Source organism: Oncorhynchus masou, chromosome 6 (genome assembly GCF_036934945.1).
Source record: "Oncorhynchus masou masou isolate Uvic2021 chromosome 6, UVic_Omas_1.1, whole genome shotgun sequence".
NCBI lineage: Eukaryota > Metazoa > Chordata > Actinopteri > Salmoniformes > Salmonidae > Oncorhynchus > Oncorhynchus masou.
Window position 1 is genome coordinate 58,921,740 of NC_088217.1, and position 21,545 is coordinate 58,943,284.

At 42.1% G+C, this 21,545-nt stretch overlaps 1 protein-coding gene across 1 annotated transcript in view; it reads right to left on the reverse strand.

The window, feature by feature from the left end:
- Nucleotides 1-9,441: 9,441 nt before the first annotated feature.
- Nucleotides 9,442-21,545, reverse strand: part of fer1l4 (fer-1 like family member 4) — a 113,288-nt gene continuing 101,184 nt past the window's right edge. The window contains exons 44-46 of the mRNA XM_064969262.1: nt 19,063-19,358; nt 18,054-18,154; nt 9,442-10,629 (exon numbers count right to left, since the gene is read on the reverse strand). Coding sequence (XP_064825334.1) covers nt 10,449-10,629; nt 18,054-18,154; nt 19,063-19,358 — 578 coding nt within the window. The 3' untranslated portion in view covers nt 9,442-10,448. The remainder of the gene's footprint in view (nt 10,630-18,053; nt 18,155-19,062; nt 19,359-21,545) is intronic.

The following is a 21,545-nucleotide window of genomic DNA, read 5'->3' on the forward strand; positions in this document are numbered from 1 at the left end:
CATCACCGCACCCATACACAAAGTAATCCTCGTCATAATGTCCACCATCTCCTGATCAAGGTTGACAATCAGAGGACCTGTTTTCCCTTACCCTGTTGTTCCACGTCAGTTGAGAGTCCTGTAGGTGACCTCCAACCCATCATTCCGCCCTCCTGGATCATTGGCCCCATGTTTTGGGATGTAAATGTGGACATCGGCCAGGCTCTGGAGAGGGAACCTGCCCTCCTGAGCGCACCTATGTCCCAATGGGGGTAAGGGATCGGCTGTTGACCTGGACGCACACATTCCTTACCGCTGGACACCCAGTTATCAATCCATCCATGCAAAGTACTGGTGGCCCACCTTGTAGCAGGGCGTCGCCTGCTATGTCAACTCCTGCTCCATATGTGCCTAAACAAAATCTCACTGGCACACTCCAGCAGAGAAACTCCTTCCCCTTCCTGTGCCTCAGTGGCCTTGATCCATAGATTTCATTACTGATCTCCCTCCGTCTGATGGTTTCACCACTATTATGGTTGTTGTGGACAGATTCTCTCAATCCAGCCATTTTATCCCTCTCTCTGGTCTCCCTAATGCTCTCCAGGTCACTGAGGCAGTGTTCCAGCAGGTCTTCCAGAGGACATTGTCTCCGACCCTGGCCCCCAATTCACGTCACGGGTATGGAGAGCCTTCATGAAGAAGCTTAGGGCCCTGGCCAGCCTCACATCCGGGTACCAGCCTCAGTCCAATAGGCAGATGGAGAGGATCAACCAGGAGCTGGGGAGGTATCTTAGGAGTCACTGCCATGACCGGCAAGGGGAGTGGGCCCGGTTCCTTCCCTAGGCTATTATAAACAACTTGCAGACTTGTTTACTTTGCTACCTGACAACTTTACTTTTTTCTTTTTAATTACCTTTTATATTTTTAGTTTCCCTCACTCAACTTTTTTTCATTAAACTTTTCACTCCGGATGCGTTATCTGGACATGGTTCGTCCGGACCTCCAACAGCCGGAGCTAAGTAGTAACATTAACATGATACCTTCTAATTGCAGTCTCTGTACTCCGGGCAGCCGAGCGGAAATGGAGGAAAACTCGCCTCCCTGCGGACCTGGCATCCTTTCACTCCCTCCTCTCTACATTTTCCTCCTCTGTCTCTGCTGCTAAAGCCACTTTCTTCCACTCTAAATTCCAAGCATCTGCCTCTAACCCTAGGAAGCTCTTTGCCACCTTCTCCTCCCTCCTGAATCCTCCTCCCCCTCCCCCCCTCCTCCCTCTCTGCAGATGACTTCGTCAACCATTTTGAAAAGAAGGTCGACGACATCCGATCCTCGTTTGCTAAGTCAAACGACACCGCTGGTTCTGATCACACTGCCCTACCCTGTGCTCTGACCTCTTTCTCCCCTCTCTCTCCAGATGAAATCTCGCTTCTTGTGACGGCCGGCCGCCCAACAACCTGCCCGCTTGACCCTATCCCCTCCTCTCTTCTCCAGACCATTTCCGGAGACCTTCTCCCTTACCTCACCTCGCTCATCAACTCATCTCTGACCGCTGGCTACGTCCCTTCCGTCTTCAAGAGAGCGAGAGTTGCACCCCTTCTGAAAAAACCTACACTCGATCCCTCCGATGTCAACAACTACAGACCAGTATCCCTTCTTTCTTTTCTCTCCAAAACTCTTGAACGTGCCGTCCTTGGCCAGCTCTCCCGCTATCTCTCTCAGAATGACCTTCTTGATCCAAATCAGTCAGGTTTTAAGACTAGTCATTCAACTGAGACTGCTCTTCTCTGTATCACGGAGGCGCTCCGCACTGCTAAAGCTAACTCTCTCTCCTCTGCTCTCATCCTTCTAGACCTATCGGCTGCCTTCGACACTGTGAACCATCAGATCCTCCTCTCCACCCTCTCCGAGTTGGGCATCTCCGGTGCGGCCCACGCTTGGATTGCGTCCTACCTGACAGGTCGCTCCTACCAGGTGGCGTGGCGAGAATCTGTCTCCTCGCCACGCGCTCACCACTGGTGTCCCCCAGGGCTCTGTTCTAGGCCCTCTCCTATTCTCGCTATACACCAAGTCACTTGGCTCTGTCATAACCTCACATGGTCTCTCCTATCATTGCTATGCAGACGACACACAACTAATCTTCTCCTTTCCCCCTTCTGATGACCAGGTGGCGAATCGCATCTCTGCATGTCTGGCAGACATATCAGTGTGGATGACGGATCACCACCTCAAGCTGAACCTCGGCAAGACGGAGCTGCTCTTCCTCCCGGGGAAGGACTGCCCGTTCCATGATCTCGCCATCACGGTTGACAACTGCATTGTGTCCTCCTCACAGAGCGCTAAGAACCTTGGCGTGATCCTGGACAACACCCTGTCGTTCTCAACTAACATCAAGGCGGTGGCCCGTTCCTGTAGGTTCATGCTCTACAACATCCGCAGAGTACGACCCTGCCTCACACAGGAAGCGGCGCAGGTCCTAATCCAGGCACTTGTCATCTCCCGTCTGGATTACTGCAACTCGCTGTTGGCTGGGCTCCCTGCCTGTGCCATTAAACCCCTACAACTCATCCAGAACGCCGCAGCCCGTCTGGTGTTCAACCTTCCCAAGTTCTCTCACGTCACCCCGCTCCTCCGCTCTCTCCACTGGCTTCCAGTTGAAGCTCGCATCCGCTACAAGACCATGGTGCTTGCCTACGGAGCTGTGAGGGGAACGGCACCGCAGTACCTCCAGGCTCTGATCAGGCCCTACACCCAAACAAGGGCACTGCGTTCATCCACCTCTGGCCTGCTCGCCTCCCTACCACTGAGGAAGTACAGTTCCCGCTCAGCCCAGTCAAAACTGTTCGCTGCTCTGGCCCCCAATGGTGGAACAAACTCCCTCACGACGCCAGGACAGCGGAGTCAATCACCACCTTCCGGAGACACCTGAAACCCCACCTCTTCAAGGAATACCTAGGATAGGATAAAGCAATCCTTCTCACCCCCCCCCTTAAATGATTTAGATGCACTATTGTAAAGTGGCTGTTCCACTGATGTCAGAAGGTGAATTCACCAATTTGTAAGTCGCTCTGGATAAGAGCGTCTGCTAAATGACTTAAATGTAAATGTAGAATGATCGCCTTATGGCGAGGATAGCTGTGCTGCAAGCCCAGCTTCAGACGCAATCGTTAGGCATGGGTAATTTCAGTGTAGGAAAGGATGAAACAGCGTCTGTGCCACCAGTAAGTACAGATAGTAGTATAAATCCCCTCGCACAGTCCCTGCAGCCGGACAACTTTCTCATGGCTTCTGGAGGGAAATTATGTAGGAATGCTCAACCGGTATCGCTCATTCAGCCGACATAAACTTTCAACCGGTTTTAAGCAACGAGTCGCAGTCAGAGGCCGAGCCTTCTCTTGTCTCTACTCCTCCCGTTTTGGGGTCTGAGACGCCGAAGCTTCCCACCATTAGATCAACTTAATTGAGGAAAATAAGAACAATCCAAAATGTATTTTTGATACTGTCGCAAAGGTAACTAAAAAGCAGCATTCCCCAAGTGAGGATGGCTTTCACTTCAGCAGTAATAAATTCATGAACTTCTTTGATGATAAAATCATGATCATTAGAAAGAAAATTAAGGACTCTTTAAATCTGCGTATTCCTCCAAAGCTCAGTTGTCCTGAGTCTGTACAACTCTGCCAGGACCTAGGATCAAGAGAGACACTCAAGTATTTTAGTACTATATCTCTTAACACAATGATGAAAATAATCATGGCCTCTAAACCTTCAAGCTGCAAACTGGACCCTATTCCCACTAAACTACTGAAAGAGCTGCTTCCTGTGCTTGGCCCTCCTATGTTGAACATAATAAATGGCTCTCTATCCACCGGATGTGTACCAAACTCACTAAAAGTGGCAGTAATATAGCCTCTCTAGAAAAGGAAAACCTGGACCCAGAAAATATAAAAAACTATCGGCCTATATCAAATCTTCCATTCCTCTCGACATTTTTAGAAAAGGCTGTTGCGCAGCAACTCACTGCCTTCCTGAAGACAAACAATGTATACGAAATGCTTCAGTCTGGTTTTAGACCCCATCATAGAGACTGCACTTGTGAAGGTGGTAAATGACCTTTTAATGGCGTCAGACCGAGGCTCTGCATCTGTCCTCGTGCTCCTAGACCTTAGTGCTGCTTTTGATACCATCGATCACCACATTCTTTTGGAGAGATTGGAAACCCAAATTGCTTCTGGCCTGGTTTAGATCTTATCTGTCGGAAAGATATCAGTTTGTCTCTGTGAATGGTTTGTCCTCTGACAAATCAACTGTACATTTCAGTATTCCTAAAGGTTCCAATTTAGGACCACTATTGTTTTCACTATATATTTTACCTCTTGGGGATGTCATTCGAAAACATAATGTTAACTTTCACTGCTATGCGGATGACACACAGCTGTACATTTCAATGAAACATGGTGAAGCCCCAAAATTGCCCTCGCTAGAAGCCTGTGTTTCAGACAGAAGGAAGTGGATGGCTGCAAACTTTCTACTTTTAACTCGGACAAAACAGAGATGCTTGTTCTAGGTCCCAAGAAACAGAGATCTTCTGTTGAATCTGACAATTAATCTTGATGTTTGTACAGTCGTCTCAAATAAAACTGTGAAGGACCTCGGAGTTACTCTGGACCCTAATCTCTCTTTTGACAAACATATCAAGACTGTTTCAAGGACAGTTTTTTTCCATCTATGTAACATTGCAAAAATGAGAAACTTTCTGTACAAAAATAACGCAGAAAAATGAGTCCATGCTTTTGTTACTTCTAGGTTAGACTACTGCAATGCTTTACTTTCCGGCTACCTGGATAAAGCGCTAAATAAACTTCTGTTCGTGCTAAATATGGCTAAAAGAATCCTGACTAGAACCCAAAAGTTTTATCATATTACTCCAGTGCCAGCCTCCCTACACTGGCTTCCTGTTAAGGCAAGGGCTGATTTCAAGGTTTTACTGCTAACCTACAAAGCATTACATGGGCTTGCTCCTACGTATCTTTCTGATTTGGTCCTGCCATACATACCTACACGTACTCTACGGTCACAAGACACAGGCCTCCTAATTGTCCCTAGAATTTCTAAGCAAACAGCTGGAGGCAGGGCTTTCTCCTATAGAGCTCCATTTTTATGGAATGGTCTGCCTACCCATGTGAGAGACGCAGACTCGGTCTCAACCTTTAAGTCTTAACTGAAGACTCATCTCTTCAGTGGGTCATATGATTGGGTGTCGTCTGGCCCAGGAGTGTGAAGGTGAACGGAAAGGCTCTGGAGCAACAACCCACCCTTGCTGTTTCTGCCTGGCCGGTTCCCCTCTCTCCACTGGGATTCTTTGCACACTCAGGCACTCCAGATTGAATTTACGAACACACCCGCAGCCTTCAGTCCTGAAATATTTGGTTGTTTAGTACATGGCCTCACATGTGAATCCTTAAAGAAATGGGTGGGGCTTAGGCTTAAGAGGGTGTGAATGATACTGAAATGGTGTAGACAAAGAAGAGCTCTCCAGTAGGTTTACCAAAACATTCAAGGGCAATTTTCTCAAAAGTGAGATTACAAATTGATCAACATTCAAAGCAGAATTACTTTCACATTATTTCCTCAACTGTAGTGTATGACATAACATTCTCTAGCTCTGAGTCTCTACTTTTATTCAATGTAAAAAACACAATTTCAAATCTTGCATACATATTACGGAATCGAGCCGGTCGGTCACAAATAATCTATTGGCTGAAAACATTTAAGAGGCATCAGTTAGAATCATATGTAATAGAGGAGATTTTTCGGGGTGTTTGAAGTTGAGGCTCATTGGTTTAGTTATCAGCTGAATTAGATTGATCTCAGTACAAATATCTTTCAACCCAGATATTGGCATCAACCAATCTCAATTAAGATGACCCTCTATCAGCAAGTCAGATTGATCATTGTTCGACAGTAGGTTAGACAATTTTGTGAGAGCACATATGGAGGCCGTGGGAGGGCGATAAAGTTTCACATTTAGGACTACACATTCAAATTGCTTAAAGACAGAGGTGGTGATGGATATAGAAACATTTACATAGCTTTTTATCTATATGGTGACACCCTCCCCTGTACCAATTCTAATGAGATCTAAAAACATTCTAACCAGTCAGATACACATCAGAGTCCGGCATAGACTTCTTTCGCCAAGATTCAGTTATAACCAGAATGTCCGCGTTGGTTTGAGAAGCCAGAGTTACAATAAAATAAATGTTTGAAATCAAACTTCTGGCATTTACCTGAATCAGTCCAGCTGCGGGATTTCAGATCCAACAGAGTTTCTTATACAAACATTCCATGTTTAACAGGTATCCCCCTACTAAAAAATACCATGGGGTTGACTTGAATTGGAATAGATACAAGATTGCCTAGAACTGAACCATTAGGCCTATGCATTGAACTATGCTCAGTTGGTAACCCCTTATTTGAAAATACCATAGGGGTACCTTGAATTGGCATGGATTGTTAAACTGTACCATTAGGCCGATGCCTTGAGCGAGGACGTGGGTTAAAACAAGAGTCAATGATGGTACTTGTTGCGGGCCTGCTGTATGATGATAACGCTGATCATTTATGGTTGGCATTACGAGAGCGGGACTTGGGGTGTTGAAAAGTCATTGTCTCAGCGCAGCAAGGACAGGATCCAGGCACCAAGATGATTTGGATGGACCCTATCCTCTCTGTAGAACATCTTCTGTTTCCAAAAGGTGTCAAGGTTATCCACAAAAGTAACTCCAACAGAGCTAAAGTAGCCAGTCGTGTACTGCCAGCAACCTACTGAATCTTGGACATTTATTGGAGTCTTTCAGAGTTCCAATCAGTTCTATAAATTCAATTTCAGAAGAGCTGAGCTAGCCATCCTAATGTCATTAGATCCCACATGGATTACGATAGCAACAGCCCTAAAATGGTAAGACGCAGACTAGTAATGTCCTGTACCGAGCCCCAGAATAGCACAAGGTTTTTGACCCAGGAACCAAGATTTTTCTCACCATTGCTTGCTGTTTTGGGTTTTAGGCTGGGTTTCTGTATAGCCTTTTGTGACATCGTCTGATGTATACATTTGATTAATTGATTAAAATAGCTGGTGAGGTGGCAAAAGAGTTCTGGCAGTTTTTGGAAACCTTGAGCTGGGCACAAAACGCAATAAGGCTGATGGAGGAGCCGGTGCATCAGCCACCCTCGAGGTCTGGTGATCCGAGTCCAAAGCAGAATCTGAGGCAGGATAGAGGATGATGGCGCTGGAACCTCCAAAGCCGGAGAAGCCCAGGCAGCTTCCCTCCATTTGGCCTACGGTGGGTGACATGCTTCCATGGTGACAGTATCGTCTACTATATCCATCAGAAGTGACGGTCCTGCTCCATTTTCCAGGGAAGTGGGAGACTTCTTCAGGAAGGGGTCCCTGGAAGGCAATGGCCAATCAGTCATTGAAAGTTGACATGGCGGCGATACTCTCAACACATCAGAACGGCGTCCAGCCTGTGGAGTAGAGAAGGTAGGCAGGGTCCCTAGTAGATTGTGTAAGTTCTTAATCTGTTTGCTAAGAGTAGCCACTTCTTCTCTGTCGTCCTCTGCTAGTAAACAATTGATGCATTGGAGCTCCAGTTGGTCCACATTGTTCCAGAAGAGAGCATAGTAAATACAGCACCTGCAGCGCACAAAAGCAAACATTTTCCTGTGAACTGGGAAGCCTCCATTTAAATAGTTGTCTCTGCAACACAGCTTCTGTTGCTATGTCTCTACATAGCAACAGAATCCGTGCTGCAGAGATAACTATTTTACACTCAGAGTATTGAGTTGCAGAACAGTCTCAATTCATCGGGGAATGGACTCTACAAGGTGTTGAAGCGTTACAAAGGGATGCTGGCCCATGTTGACTCCAATGCTTCCCACAGTTGTGTCAAGTTGGCTGGATGTCCTTTGGGTGGTGGACCATTCTTGATACACATGAGAGCGTGAAAAACACAGCAGATTTGCTGTTCTTGACACAAACCGGTGTGCCTGGCACCTACTACCATACCCCATTCAAAGCCTAAAACCCCAAACAGCAAGCAATGCAGATGTACTGTAGAAGCACGGTGACTAGGAAAAACTCACTTGAAAGGCAGGAACCTAGGAAGAAAACTAGGCTCTGAGGGGTAGCAAGTCCTCTTCTGACTGTACCTGGTGGAGATTATAACAGTACATGGCCAAGATGTTCAAACAATCATAGATGACCAATAGGGTGAAATAATAATAATCACAGTGGTTGTAGAGGGTGCAACAGGTCAGCACCTCAGGAGTAAATGTGAGTTGGCTTTTCATAGACGAGCATTCAGAGTTCGAGACAGCAGGTTGAGAGAGAGAGTCGAAATCTGTCTCAATTGTCTCAAGGTTTATAAATCCTTCTTTCACCTGTCTCCTCCCATTCATCTACACTGATTGAAATGGATTTCACAAGTGACATTTATAAGGGATCATAGCTTTCACCTGGATTCACCTGTTCTGTCTATTTCATGAAAAGAGCAGATGTTCATAAGGTTTTGTACACTCAGTGTATGTGTTTAATTTCTTCTTCTTTCTTTTAACTAGGAAAGTCAGTTTAGAACAAATTCTAATTTACAATGACGTCCTTGGAACAGTGGTTAACTGCCTTGTTCAGGGGAAGAATGACAGATTTGTACCTTGTCAGCTCAGAGATTCGATCTAGCAACCTTTAGGTTACTGGCCAAACACTCTAACCACTAGGCTACCTGCCACCCCAAAATATATAATTAATATACTATCCACATAAGAAAGAGTCTGATCACAGAACATTCCATAGAATTCTAGAAAATACCACCGGTCAATAAAACTGCGGTAACTCATTCACAGTAAAAGGAATTACTATGCTGATTGCAGATTATCAATCCATAGAAAAGAAGGAAGCCTCAGTATGCTCTTCATTAGGAAGTTGTGTAAATGGCAGTTGTTTTGGAAAAAAGCATATAATATGGCGTTTTTTCTTGACTGATTGCCATTTGATTGATGTGGTGCTATTGTATGCCATATCATTTGAAAGGACTGTTTTCAGCGTTAAAAATATGTATAATATTTTCATATGTGGTTTGACACCAGAAAAGTATGCTAATTAATGTACACAGAGGTCATGGTCTCAGTAAATTCAGGAATTCCAAAACTCTTCTCCCGATGATGCAAAAATACCAAAATGGCGATTTACAGTTAGTCATAGAATTAGGAATTAGAATCAAAAAATATATACAAAAAAAGTAATTTAATAGGATCTCTATGGTTACAGTTATCTGGTGTTCTAAAGCCTAGTATTTCCATTTCCCTTTAACAGAAATTCTGCAATAACCTTCATGACCTAGTAGTGGACCAGAAGAGAGCAAAGCCTAACCATTCCATATATTAAGAATGACATGAGGCAGGTTATTTCACTGACAGAAATTTATTGAAAAAGTACATATTGTAAATAATGTGGTTGAGGAACATTCCTGATTAGTATTTGTATTTTTGTATTTATTTTTTGTGTTTATTATGGATCCACATTAGTTCCTGTCAGGGCAGCAGCTACTCTTCCTGGGGTCCAAACACACCAAAGCACCCACATTACATATAAAACAAAAGATAAAGCAGTGAACTATGTTCGTACTGAATGAGCTAAAGATAAAACAGTACATCATATAACATTCCTACACCACTACATATCCACAGCACAAAATGTTCAATACCACCATACAACAATATAAAAAATGTGTGCCTATGCATGTCTGTACCTTTGTGTGTGTCTCTCCACAGTCCCCGTTGTTCCATAAGGTGTATTTTTTACCTTCTTTTTTTACCTTCTTTTTAAATTTTAAAATCTCTACTGCTTGCATCAGTTACCTGATATGGAATAGGGTTCCATGTAGTCATGGCTCCTATCTAGTACTGTGCGCCTCCTATAGAGTGTTCTGGACATTGGGACTGTGAAGAGACCTCTGGTGGCATGTCTTGTGGGATATGCATGAGGGTTTGCGCTGTTTTTTAAACAGACAGCTCGGTACAGCTCAGTACATTCAGCTTGTCAACACCTCTTACAAAAACAAGCAATGATGAAGTCAATCTCTCTTCCAATTTTAGCCATGAGAGATCAACATACATGTCATTAATGTTAGCGCTCCGTGTACGTTTAAGGGCCAGCTGCCCTGTCCTGTTCTGAGCCAAGTCAGTGCAAAGAATTCCTCATCAGTAGCTTTGATTGTTTAATAAATGTTTAAGATTGGTCTAATAATAACCAGGTTTTTGAAAATTACAAGACTTATACAAAGGAAATTAGCACTTACATAGAGTATATCACAATAGCAAATCTACTACACACAATGTCCTAACACAAATGAAATGGAACATTTCTCATATAGATGTTTCATTCTCCGTCTGATCCTTATGCACTTGTTAACTGTTCATCCATTTACGATGAGCGTACTGATCTGTCCAGGGAGCGTGTAGAGGATGAGGATGAGAAAAACCAGCAGGATTGCCAGGATGAGTAGAGCGATGATGTACTTCTTGTATTTTTTCCAAATGAAGAAGATGAAGGTCTTCATGGGGTTGATAAACCAGTTGAAGGTTGTCTTGGGGCGACTAATATAAGGTAGATTGAGGAAAGAGACAAAATGAACAAAAAAGTTAGTAATGTTTCCCAGTTTCATGGATTTGTTTAATTACATTTTTTAATACAATAGGCAATGACATAGTGTGAGCAGTAGGACTCATTAATAAGGCATTAAGGGAAATAATAAATGAATAGATGTTTAAGCTTTGTTTTCAGTGTAAACTTAGCAAATTGCACAAAGTGTGCCCACAGATCAGAATCAATCAAACCTTCTAAACTGTATCAATGTTTAAATGCAGTCTATGACCCCCATTTACAACTTCAATAAAAATGTGAATGGTATGTACATTTGTATTCACTTAACAACAAACACATGTTAATGCAAGATCAAATGCGCTCAATGGCCCCGATTAAGCACAAGTAAATGTAATATTATTCCCTTTTTATGCACTCTACGTATTCTGACCTTGATCTTAAGCTATTCACCCGCTATTCGTTCAGGGTGGAGATCTAAGAAATGAAGATGTGGTAGAGGTGTCTTCAGATAAGCTGTATTCTGACTTTAACTTAATTCCACCACCTTTACGCACAAGGAAACCATGAATAAGGTTTTGCAAACCTACCGGTTCCAAGTGGAAAAAACATATACTCTATATTTTTTACGAAACAAATAGCATTCTCCATGCACTGTCATTTATAAATGGTTAACAGTTTGGAGAATGGGTATTATAAATACACATAGCAATTGTTTTAGATGATTTTTCCTTATGATCATTGTGAAACCAGACATATGGAAGCAAACTGAAAATCATATCAACACGACATGTATTGTGGCCCCTTTTCTACAGTGAAATTGGCAATACAGTGCCTGTGGTCAATTCAATTGATTGGACATGATTTGGAAAGGCACACACCTGTCTATATAAGGTCCGACAGACGACAGTGCAAGTCAGAGCAAAAACCAAGCCATCAGGTCGAAGGGATTGTCTGTAGAGCTCCAAGACAGGATTGTGTCGAGGCACAGATCTGGGGAAGGGTACCAAAACATTTCTGCTGCATTGAAGGTCCCCAAGAATACAGTGGCCTCCATCATTCTTAAATGGAAGAAGTTTGGAACCACCAAGAATCTTCCTAGAGCTGGCTCCCCGGCCAAACTGAGCAATCGGGTGAGAAGGGCCTTGGTCAAGGAGGTGACTAAGAACCCAATGGTCACTCTGACAAAGCTCTAGAGTTCCTCTGTGAAGATGGGAGAACCTTCCAGAAGGACAACCATCTCTGCAGCACTCCACCAATAAGGCCTTTATGGTAGAGTGACCTGACGGAAGCCACTCCTCAGTAAAAGGCATGTGACAGCCCTCTTGGAGTTTGCCAAAAAGCAGCTAGACTCTTAGTCCATGCAAAACAAGATTCAACAAAGATGGAACTCTTTGGTGTGGGGGCTGTGCTTTGGCAAAGTGGGTGGGGTTATATCCTGCCTGTTTGGCCCAGTCCGGGGGTATCATCGGATGGGGCCACAGTGTCTCCTGACTCCAATCCTGTCTTGGAGCTCTACAGACAATCCCTTCGACCTGATGGCTTGGTTTTTGCTCTGACTTGCACTGTCGTCTGTCGGACCTTATATAGACAGGTGTGTGCCTTTCCAAATCATGTCCAATCAATTGAATTGACCACAGGCACTGTATTGCCAATTTCACTGTAGAAAAGGGGCCACAATACATGTCGTGTTGATATGATTTTCAGTTTGCTTCCATATGTCTGGTTTCCTGTCTCAGCCTCCAGTATTTATGCTGCAGTAGTTCATGTGTCGGGGGGCTAGTGTCAGTTTGTTCTCCTGTCTTATCTGGTGTCCTGTGTGAATTTAAGTATGCTCTCTCTAATTCTCTCCTTCTTTCTCTCTCTCGGAGGACCTGAGCCCTAGGACCATGCCTCAGGACTACCTGGCAAGATGATTCCTTGCTGTCCCCAGTCCACCTGGCCGTGCTGCTGCTCCAGTTAACTGTTCTGCCTGCGGCTATGGAATCCTGACCTGTTCACCAGACGTGCTACCTGTCTCAGACCTATTATTTGACCATGCTGGTCATTTATGAACATTTGAACATCTTGGTCATGTTCTGTTATAATCTCTACCCGGCACAGCCAGAAGAGGACTGACCACTCCTCATAGCCTGATTCCTCTCTAGGTTTCTTCCTAGGTTTTGGCCTTTATAGGGAGTTTTTCCTAGCCAACGTGCTTTAACACCTGCATTCCTTGCTGTTTGGAGTTTTAGGCTGGGTTTCTGTACAGCACTTTGAGATATCAGCTGATGTACGAAGGGCTATTTAAATACATTTGATTTGATTTGGCCTTGATGAAAACCTACTCCAGAGCGCTCACGATCTCAGACTAGGGTAAAAGTTTACCTTTCAACAGGACAACAACCCTAAGCACAGAGCCAAGACAACTCAGGAGTGGCTTTGGGACAAGTCTCTGAATGTCCTTGAGTGGCCCAGCCAGAGCCCGGACTTGAACCCAATCAAACATCTCTGGAGAGACCTGAAAATAGCGGTGCAGCGACCCTCCCCATCCAACGTGACAGAGCTTGAGAGGATCTGCAGAGAAGAATGGGAGGAACTACCCAAATGCAGGCATGCCAAGCTTGTCACGTCATACCCAAAAAGACTCCATGCATTAATTGCTCGATGCTGTAAGGTGCTTCAACAAAGTACAGAGTAAAGGGTCTGAATACTTATGTGATATGTTTTTTATTTTTAATAAATTAGCAAACATTTCTAAAAACATGTTATTGCTTTGTCATTATGATGATTTTTGTGTGTAGATCGATGACGGGGAAAAAAACAATTTAATCAATTTAAGAATAAGGCTGTGACGTAACAAAATGTGGACAAAGTCAAAGGCACTGTAGCTGTGCCGGTACAGAATTTTTATTGTGTGCCCTCATAATTTGAATAGATGAAATCTGGACACCCAAGCTATAGGCTTCTGTCGGGCTGAACCTGCCAAATTGATGTATGCACTTTAGAATGTTTTAATAAGTCTACAGTATGCCCAGGCTTTTCTCCATTTTATTTACAATTTGTATCATACAATTTGTTAAATACTAGCCACCATCAGTAATACCCACATATATTTATAACTGTCACTTTAGTGTTCATTTTCTTCATTTTGTAGATTACATTTAACATCATTCCATTCTGTTTACCTTTTACTTCCTCTGTCACTTCCGTGTAAATTATTCCTGTGGGTCACTAGCATTACTGGATTATATTAGGCTAACGTTGTGCAATAATTCGGGACAAGTAGCCTCTTTGAATCATTACGGAATTCAAGATCACATGTAGCAGGTTAAACCTGAAGCCTGGTTCACCACAAGTGGACCCTTGTCCTATAGTTCCATGATTAGTGAGAATTAGGGCAGATTTATGTGACTATTGTACATTTTTTTCAATTTCCAATATTTAATGGATTGAACTTGAATATGACAACTTTCAGGATGAATCAAACCACTGTGTTTTTGATTCATCAATATATTTAGAGCGTAAAGGCTCTCCAAACCAGTTTTTTTTAATGATTCATACATACTTTCCTAACCCCAAAATTTGCGTAAATAATCTACAAAATCAGAGTATTTTTGTTGGCTATTATGCCCGTGTGCAATGAATTTGCATGTTTGTACAATTGTCTTTCATTGGGCTAAGCCAGGTTTACAGTGAATAGTAGTAGAATCTTGGATGTTTTATTACTTTTTGAATCAGGTGTGGGTCTCTGGTCCGTGTGTAAACTTACATGACCCTGTGTGCAGTGATTTGCATTATTTTTGTTGTTGTTTACAATTGTGTTTCATTGGGCTAGGCCCGGTTTGCAGTGAATAGTAGTAGAACCTTGAATGTTCAGTTCAGTTCTCCTTAACACACTGATGTGTGTAGTGTCACTTTTTTAGCACCTTCTTCGGGTCATAGCAGCACTTCTGATAGGGTTACAGAGATTGCAGGAATTTAGTAGGTCGTCTAGCATTTCATGCATGCTTTCTTATGAAAGTGTTTAGTTAATAAAGATAATTGTTTGCTGTATCTGTATTGAGTTTTGGTGTCCTATACTTTGATGCTGGAACCATACCGGTCAAACAAAGGTGGTGGAAGCATCACTCTGCTCAATACAGTACTTGCCCCATCTCTTGGGTGGTCTAGTGAACTTTCTTACAACACTTTGTCTTTGCATTATCCAGTAGGCTATTGGCAATGTAATTTCTGATATTTTCATATAGGCATTTTTGAAAGAGTATAGACTAGGCCTACTGCAGATGATCTTTGTTCGCAATAAAAATATATATCAGATTATGAAATGACAGGTGCATTGACCCCGATAAAACTCCCCCACTGATTAGGCCTACGTTTTTTGGGACAAGACAATTATCCTACCTATAACAACACACTGCAATGAATATTAAAATATACAACCGGTTGTGATAATTGCGTTGTTTTCTCTATAATACATTACAATTGCATTCATACACCACAGTGATATATACAGTAAGGCAGACAAGCCATACATCATCTAGAGACCTATCTAGCTCTCAGAGTCTCACATCAGAATTAGATGTTCATCCATGTTACTCAAATGTCAAATTTCAAAGTTGTTGCAAACGTCACATTTTGTAGTGTTTAAGCTTAGGTTTAGGCATTAACTCCGAATTGTTAAGGTAAGAGTTAGGTTTGGGATAGACTTAAAATAAAAATCTAAAAAACAACTTTCTTTTGCTGGATTCGAACTTGCAACAGAGGCAAATGCATCCACCATCCCTGTCCACAATGCCCTAGCAAAACCAAAACCTACTTGAAGGTAACAGTGCTTACTGTTGCCCCTACTGGCTTGTTTCCACATCATTTCCTGACATCCACAGGCATGGATGGACATCGAATACTGACTTTTATCACAGGTAACCTGGCTTTTACAGACAGTGTTCCAGTTGGCCTAAACAGTGGCGGAATAAATTCAACCACATAGACTAGGCTATTTGTGTTTATCACAGTTAAAACCGGAGAGAAAACATGCAAATATTGCATGTAACAGTTACGTGACCTACACAGCATGATCAAATGCAAGATCATATAATATTAATCTTGCTACAAATTTCACTATTGGTTTGCTTGTAGGCTAATAAAGTCCTCACTAAAATGTTTCCAAAGCAGCAAGATCATTATAATGGGAAATACAAAGGCAATGCACTTCAACTTTGACATGTTGCAGACTAAGTATAGGGAGAAGCCCCCAGATTACTGATGGTAACACTACATTAAAAAGGTGCACACCTATTATGTTAGGACCACAGACATTTCCGCACCACCAGCTGGGCTGGGCACTGCGCGCAACGAGCACATTCACACTCATCACAATAGGCAATAAACCTATGCAGAATATATGCCCGCAGTTTAGTACACAATAAGTAAATAATTACTACAATATTGTGGCAAAGATGGTAGCATGTTCATTCCGAAATAGCCCAAAATGCTTAATTGAATGAAATGTATTTTAATCAGGACAGTGAAAGGGATGTTGGAAATTAGAAAACAATTAATAGGAATAAATGAAATAGCAATGGAAAATGACATGTAATGCCGTCAGTGCACTTTGAAGAAGAAACAATGTAGCCTAACAAAATGTCTCGCAAAAGGGGGGGTGGGGGGTGGTACATTACAGCACAGTAGAGTACAGTAAAGAAAAGTAGTGTATAGTTCAGTATGGTAAATAAAAGTACAGTGTAGTTCAGTACGGTACAGTCCTGTAGAGTGGAGTTCAGTATAGTACACAGTGGATCACACTAGAGTTTAGTACACTATAATGTACTGTACTGAACTATACTGTACTGACCTCTACTATACTGAACAATACTGTACTTTACTGTTCTATGCTGTACTATACTGTGCTGTATGTTGATGTCAAAACTTGTGAAACATGGACATCTATGATTGGTTCAGGTTTGGTCCGGTCTGTACCAACCAAATTTGGTCTTGTTTGGTGGCGGAGCTCATTAAAATAAACAATTTTGTAGAATAATACCCAAATATGCAAGGAGGATATTGCAGATTTCTGCCTTGGTGTACCCATTTATGACATTCCTATCCATAATTATGGATTTCTGTTTACTACAGATCAGAGACCCATGATGAAATTCCGTTAATGCAATTCTGTTACCCGGGTGTAAAAGTTACATTACCATGGAATTGCACGGTGGCCATACAAACATGCCAAGCATAGGGTTGTCTTAGAAGATGGAAATGGGAAAATAACAGACCCGTGAAAAAACATTGAAATAGCACTACAATACCCTGATGAAATATGTTATATTTCATTTGACTTTCTAGAACTGTGACCACAAACAAATCTGCATCAACGTGAGATCCGAAAACAATGCAGACACAATGCGGCCAGAGTGCACGCATTTTAATACCAGGAGTAAGAGACCGGTGTTTGGAATGTCATCTTATCACACCTGTTAGGGTAGGGATAATACAAGGTGTAAATGTTTGTTTCCAGGTAGCTTGGGTCCTGGATGCTGATTGGATGAAACAGCATTCCAGCCATGTGTACATCGGAGAATGTACCATGGTTATTACATAAAACTACTTGTTTACAGTTATATTTAGGTTGGTAACCAGTTTATAATAGCAAAAAGGCACTTCAGGGGTTTGTGGTATATGACCAATATACCATGTCTAAGGACTGTTCTTACACGCGACGCTACACGGACTCAGCCGTGGTATATTGGCCATATATCGCAAACCCCCGAGGAGCCTTATTGCTATTTTAAACTGGTTACCAACATAATTAGAGCAGTAAAACTAAATGTTTTGACATACCACGGCTTTAAGCCAATCAGTATTCATGGCTCGAATGACCCGGTTTATAATGGCCGCATTGTGTCGTTCCTAAGAACAGCCCTTAGCCGTGGTATATTGGCAATATACCACACCTCCTCAGGCCTTATTTCTAAAATATACCACACCCCCTTGCACGTTATTGCTATAAACTGGGTGTTTCGAGCCCTGAATGCTGACTGCCATGGTATATCAGACCATATACCATGTGTATGACAAAACATATTTTTACTGTTCTAATTAAGTTGGTAACTAGTTTATAATAGCAATAAGGCACCTCTGGGGTTTTGTGGTATTTGGCCAATATACCACGGCTAAGGGCTATATCCAAGCCTTAGCCGTCGTTCCTAAGAACACGTTGTGCCTAAGAACAGCCCTTAGCCGTGGTATATTGGCCATATACCACAGCCGCTCAGGCCTTATTACTTAAATATACTACATCCCCTCTGGCTTTATTGCTTAAAGGTCTGCCCACGCACTCAGCACTCACACATTCTAAAAAAGGAAAGCATTTAATTTTTTATGACCATGAGAACTTGCGCAATTATTTTGATTGAATAACATAATTTTAGTCACTTACTCTGGTTTATCAAGTGGCTCAGGTTCCTTGCGGGCTTTTCCCACAGGAGTCAGCTCTGCCTCCTCGAGTGTCACCAACTGGAACTCTGCCTCCACTTTTCCCTAAACAAAAAAGAAAATACAAAGAGTTATCAAATAGGGCCCTGTGTCTTGCACAATCATGTGACATGCCTGGATTTAAAGCTTTTTCCACTTTTCATTTTATGTCTGATGGTCCAGCACCATCCTCAGACAATTGGTTTCATTTTTTTGTGTAGTTCAAACTTTTGGATAAGGCTTAAAATACAGGATACAATCTTACTATGTCAGATGATTGTGCAAAACACAGGGCCCTAATCACAACACACATACAGAAAGATTATATTTAAGTCCTACACTTATCACTACCACCAATTCGAGACTAAACCATACCCTCACTCTAATCTGATTCCACTATAGTCATTGGAGGCTCAAGGTGCTGGAAGTCATTAACATTCACCTATTTGATTTGGAATTTTAGGACCATTTCAAGTATAAAAATATATTTATTTATTTTTAATTTGGCCTTTACTACACTGAACAAAAATATAAATGCAACATGGAAAGTGTTGGTCCCATGTTTCATGAGCTGAAATAAAAGATCCCAGAAATGTTCCAAAAACGTATTTCTCTCAAACAAATTTGTTTACATCCCTGTTAGTGAGCATTTCTCCTTTGCCAAGATAGTCATGCTGAATAAACTGATGAATTTTGATGTGGATTTTTAAAATTATGTTTCTTAGAATGGCGCACGGGTGTCAATAGACTCTTAAGGATAACTGCCATGCACTTTAAAAGTGTCTGGAAAGTTCAACAATGGCACAATTAAGTGGACGACAATTAAGAGGAAGGTAATGTATAAAATACCACACTTGCATGGAGTTTGGGCTAACTAGGATCCTCCCCATAACCTCAGTTATTAATGTGTGACCCACACCAGGATTTAATCCTGCCCAACCCTCCAGGTCAATTATAATCTCATAATACATTACCATGAGGAGATAAGTGCTCCCACTGCTGTCTACAAACTGAAGGTCCTCCGGCTTCATGTTTCTGTGCTTGCTATTTTTCTTTTTCTTCTTGTTCTTCTTTGCCTCTTCAGCCTCCTTCTCCTCCCTCTCAATGTCCTCCTGACTCTTGAGCTTGATGAGGGGCCACCATCCTTTCATCCTTTTGTTAAGGAAGATAGAGAAGCGGGGACTGGCCTTGTCCTCTGCCATCTTTATGCTGCACTGCCCTGAGGTCTTGGCTGCCCGCACCATGTCGTTCAGACGCAGCTCAATGGAGCCTGGGTGAGAGGTGACAGAGAGGCGAGAGCAACCTTTAGCAGCTGAAGAGTATCAAGCTAAGCAATAGTTTTCCTGACATTTTAATATCTACACACCCTAAAAGAAGTCGACATCACAGCAATAACAGCCAGCTGTAATGCAGCCTGGGATCGAACCTGTGTCTCTAGTGATGCCTCAAGCGTGCCTTAAGACTATTGCGCCACTCGGGAGGGCCCAAAGGTCAAGTTTTTAACAATGGTTTGTTGTGTGGTAAGCCTAACGAAGCCAACAAGTCGAGGAGTGAAGTCGGGGGAGGTGCATTTGCGACAGCCGTTAGTCGGACACTGTAGTGGTTTTCCAACAGCAAGGCTCAGTTCAATATGGCAGTTTCAACATATCTGCTATTGTTTATAAAAGCGTATCTGCATAAATGTTGAAATAAACTTTTCTATAGCCCCATATCACAAACTGAAAACATAACATGTCTATAATGAATTGGTTAGAGAGAGGTCTGAAATATCACTTTCATTTGGATCTGCTGTAGCTTTATATCAGCTGCAAAGTTGGTTCCTGTTTCAGTCACCTTTTTGGCCACGTTCGAATGGGTCAAACAAAACACATTAATGATTTGGTTGACAAATACTGCCTCCCACAATATAGGTGATGGGTGCAGTTGGTGAGAAGCACCTTGGCTTAATCGAAAACTGCATGACCTTTGATCACATGACTTTTGTAAAGGCCATGCTGGACAATTTTTATAACCATAATGCAACACACTTTGAAAAGGGGTGACCAACGATGGCCACCAACGATGGCCTTTTCAAAATGTGTTGCATTATGGTTATAAAAATTGTCCTCCCTTAAAAGACCTTTGATTCAAAAATTTGAAAAAAGTGGCAATAGTACTGTTTGTCCATTCTGAGAAGCCATAGCCAGTATACACTTCCTCAAAACAGTCAGAATTAATCTAAGATGACTCAAGAACTGTATCATTAATTACCGTTTTTGCCAAAGAGATCTTAGTCGTGCAACTTTATATCGAACTAAGATGTTTGGTGCAGTATTTCTCAATGAAAAAAAGTTGCTTGAAAACTAGTCATCTCTCGTTGAATGACAACAGACTTTATTGAAGAATCCCTACTGTTGACCAATCACTGACGAAGGGGTGTTACCTCCAAAAAATATGTTGTGTGCCTGAACAGCCAAAAAGGAAACTTCACAAAATGTAGTCATAATATATACACGAACACAGAGAGCCTGTTCAGGGTAGCCTAGTGTTTAGAGCGTTGGACTAGTAACCGAAAGGTTGCAAGTTCATATCCCCGAGGTGACAAGGTACAAATCTGCCGTTCTGCCCCTGAACAGGCAGTTAACCCACTGTTTCTAGGCCGTCATTGAAAATAAGAATTTGTTCTTAACTGACTTGCCTAGTTAAATAAAGGTAAAATATTTAAAAAATATATATAGAAAGCCTTCATTACAGCAGACTGAAAACAGTTGCATGCATTTGTGAATTGCGGTTTATTTATTGTTTAGGCTAATTATTCAAAGCTCCCTTTATTATTTAATTTTAAAACTAAAATGCTTCATTGCTTTTCAAAGCATGAATGTCTCGTATGCTGTGTGATGGAATGATTGATGGATACAGTAGCCTATATATTGAAATATAAGCCTAAGTTACAGTGTTACAACTAAACAGGACACGCTCTTTGGCCTACATCTCGATGGTGGTTATACAAGGCTACTATACAAAGCCTACTAATGATAACAAAATGGCCTATTATGATTATCATTATAATAATAATAAGTAATCTTAAGAATAAGATGGAGATCAAGGAAAGGGAGGGGTTAGGAGCGAGAGCTGCATGTATATTGTGTGTGACAAACAGGTGCTGTTAGATAACAATATAAATTTTCTGACTGTTTGGAACAGTGTAAACAACACTAAATAAATTATAAGTAATACCAGTCTGTTGAAAAGGAAAACATTTGTAAAGCCTTTATTGCAGCTAGGCAAAGATTGTGTAAAAAAAATCATTTTTTTTTAGTAGTGACGTGAATGAATGGAAACCAATAGGATGCTAACATTCAATGTGTAACAGGGTACAGTAAAAGCAGCCTTGTGCCTTCATCAGTGCCAGGTGTGTGAGATTGCAATTAAGAGTGTGGCCTTCATTATAAAAATTGCTGTTTGTTCATTCAGCAGA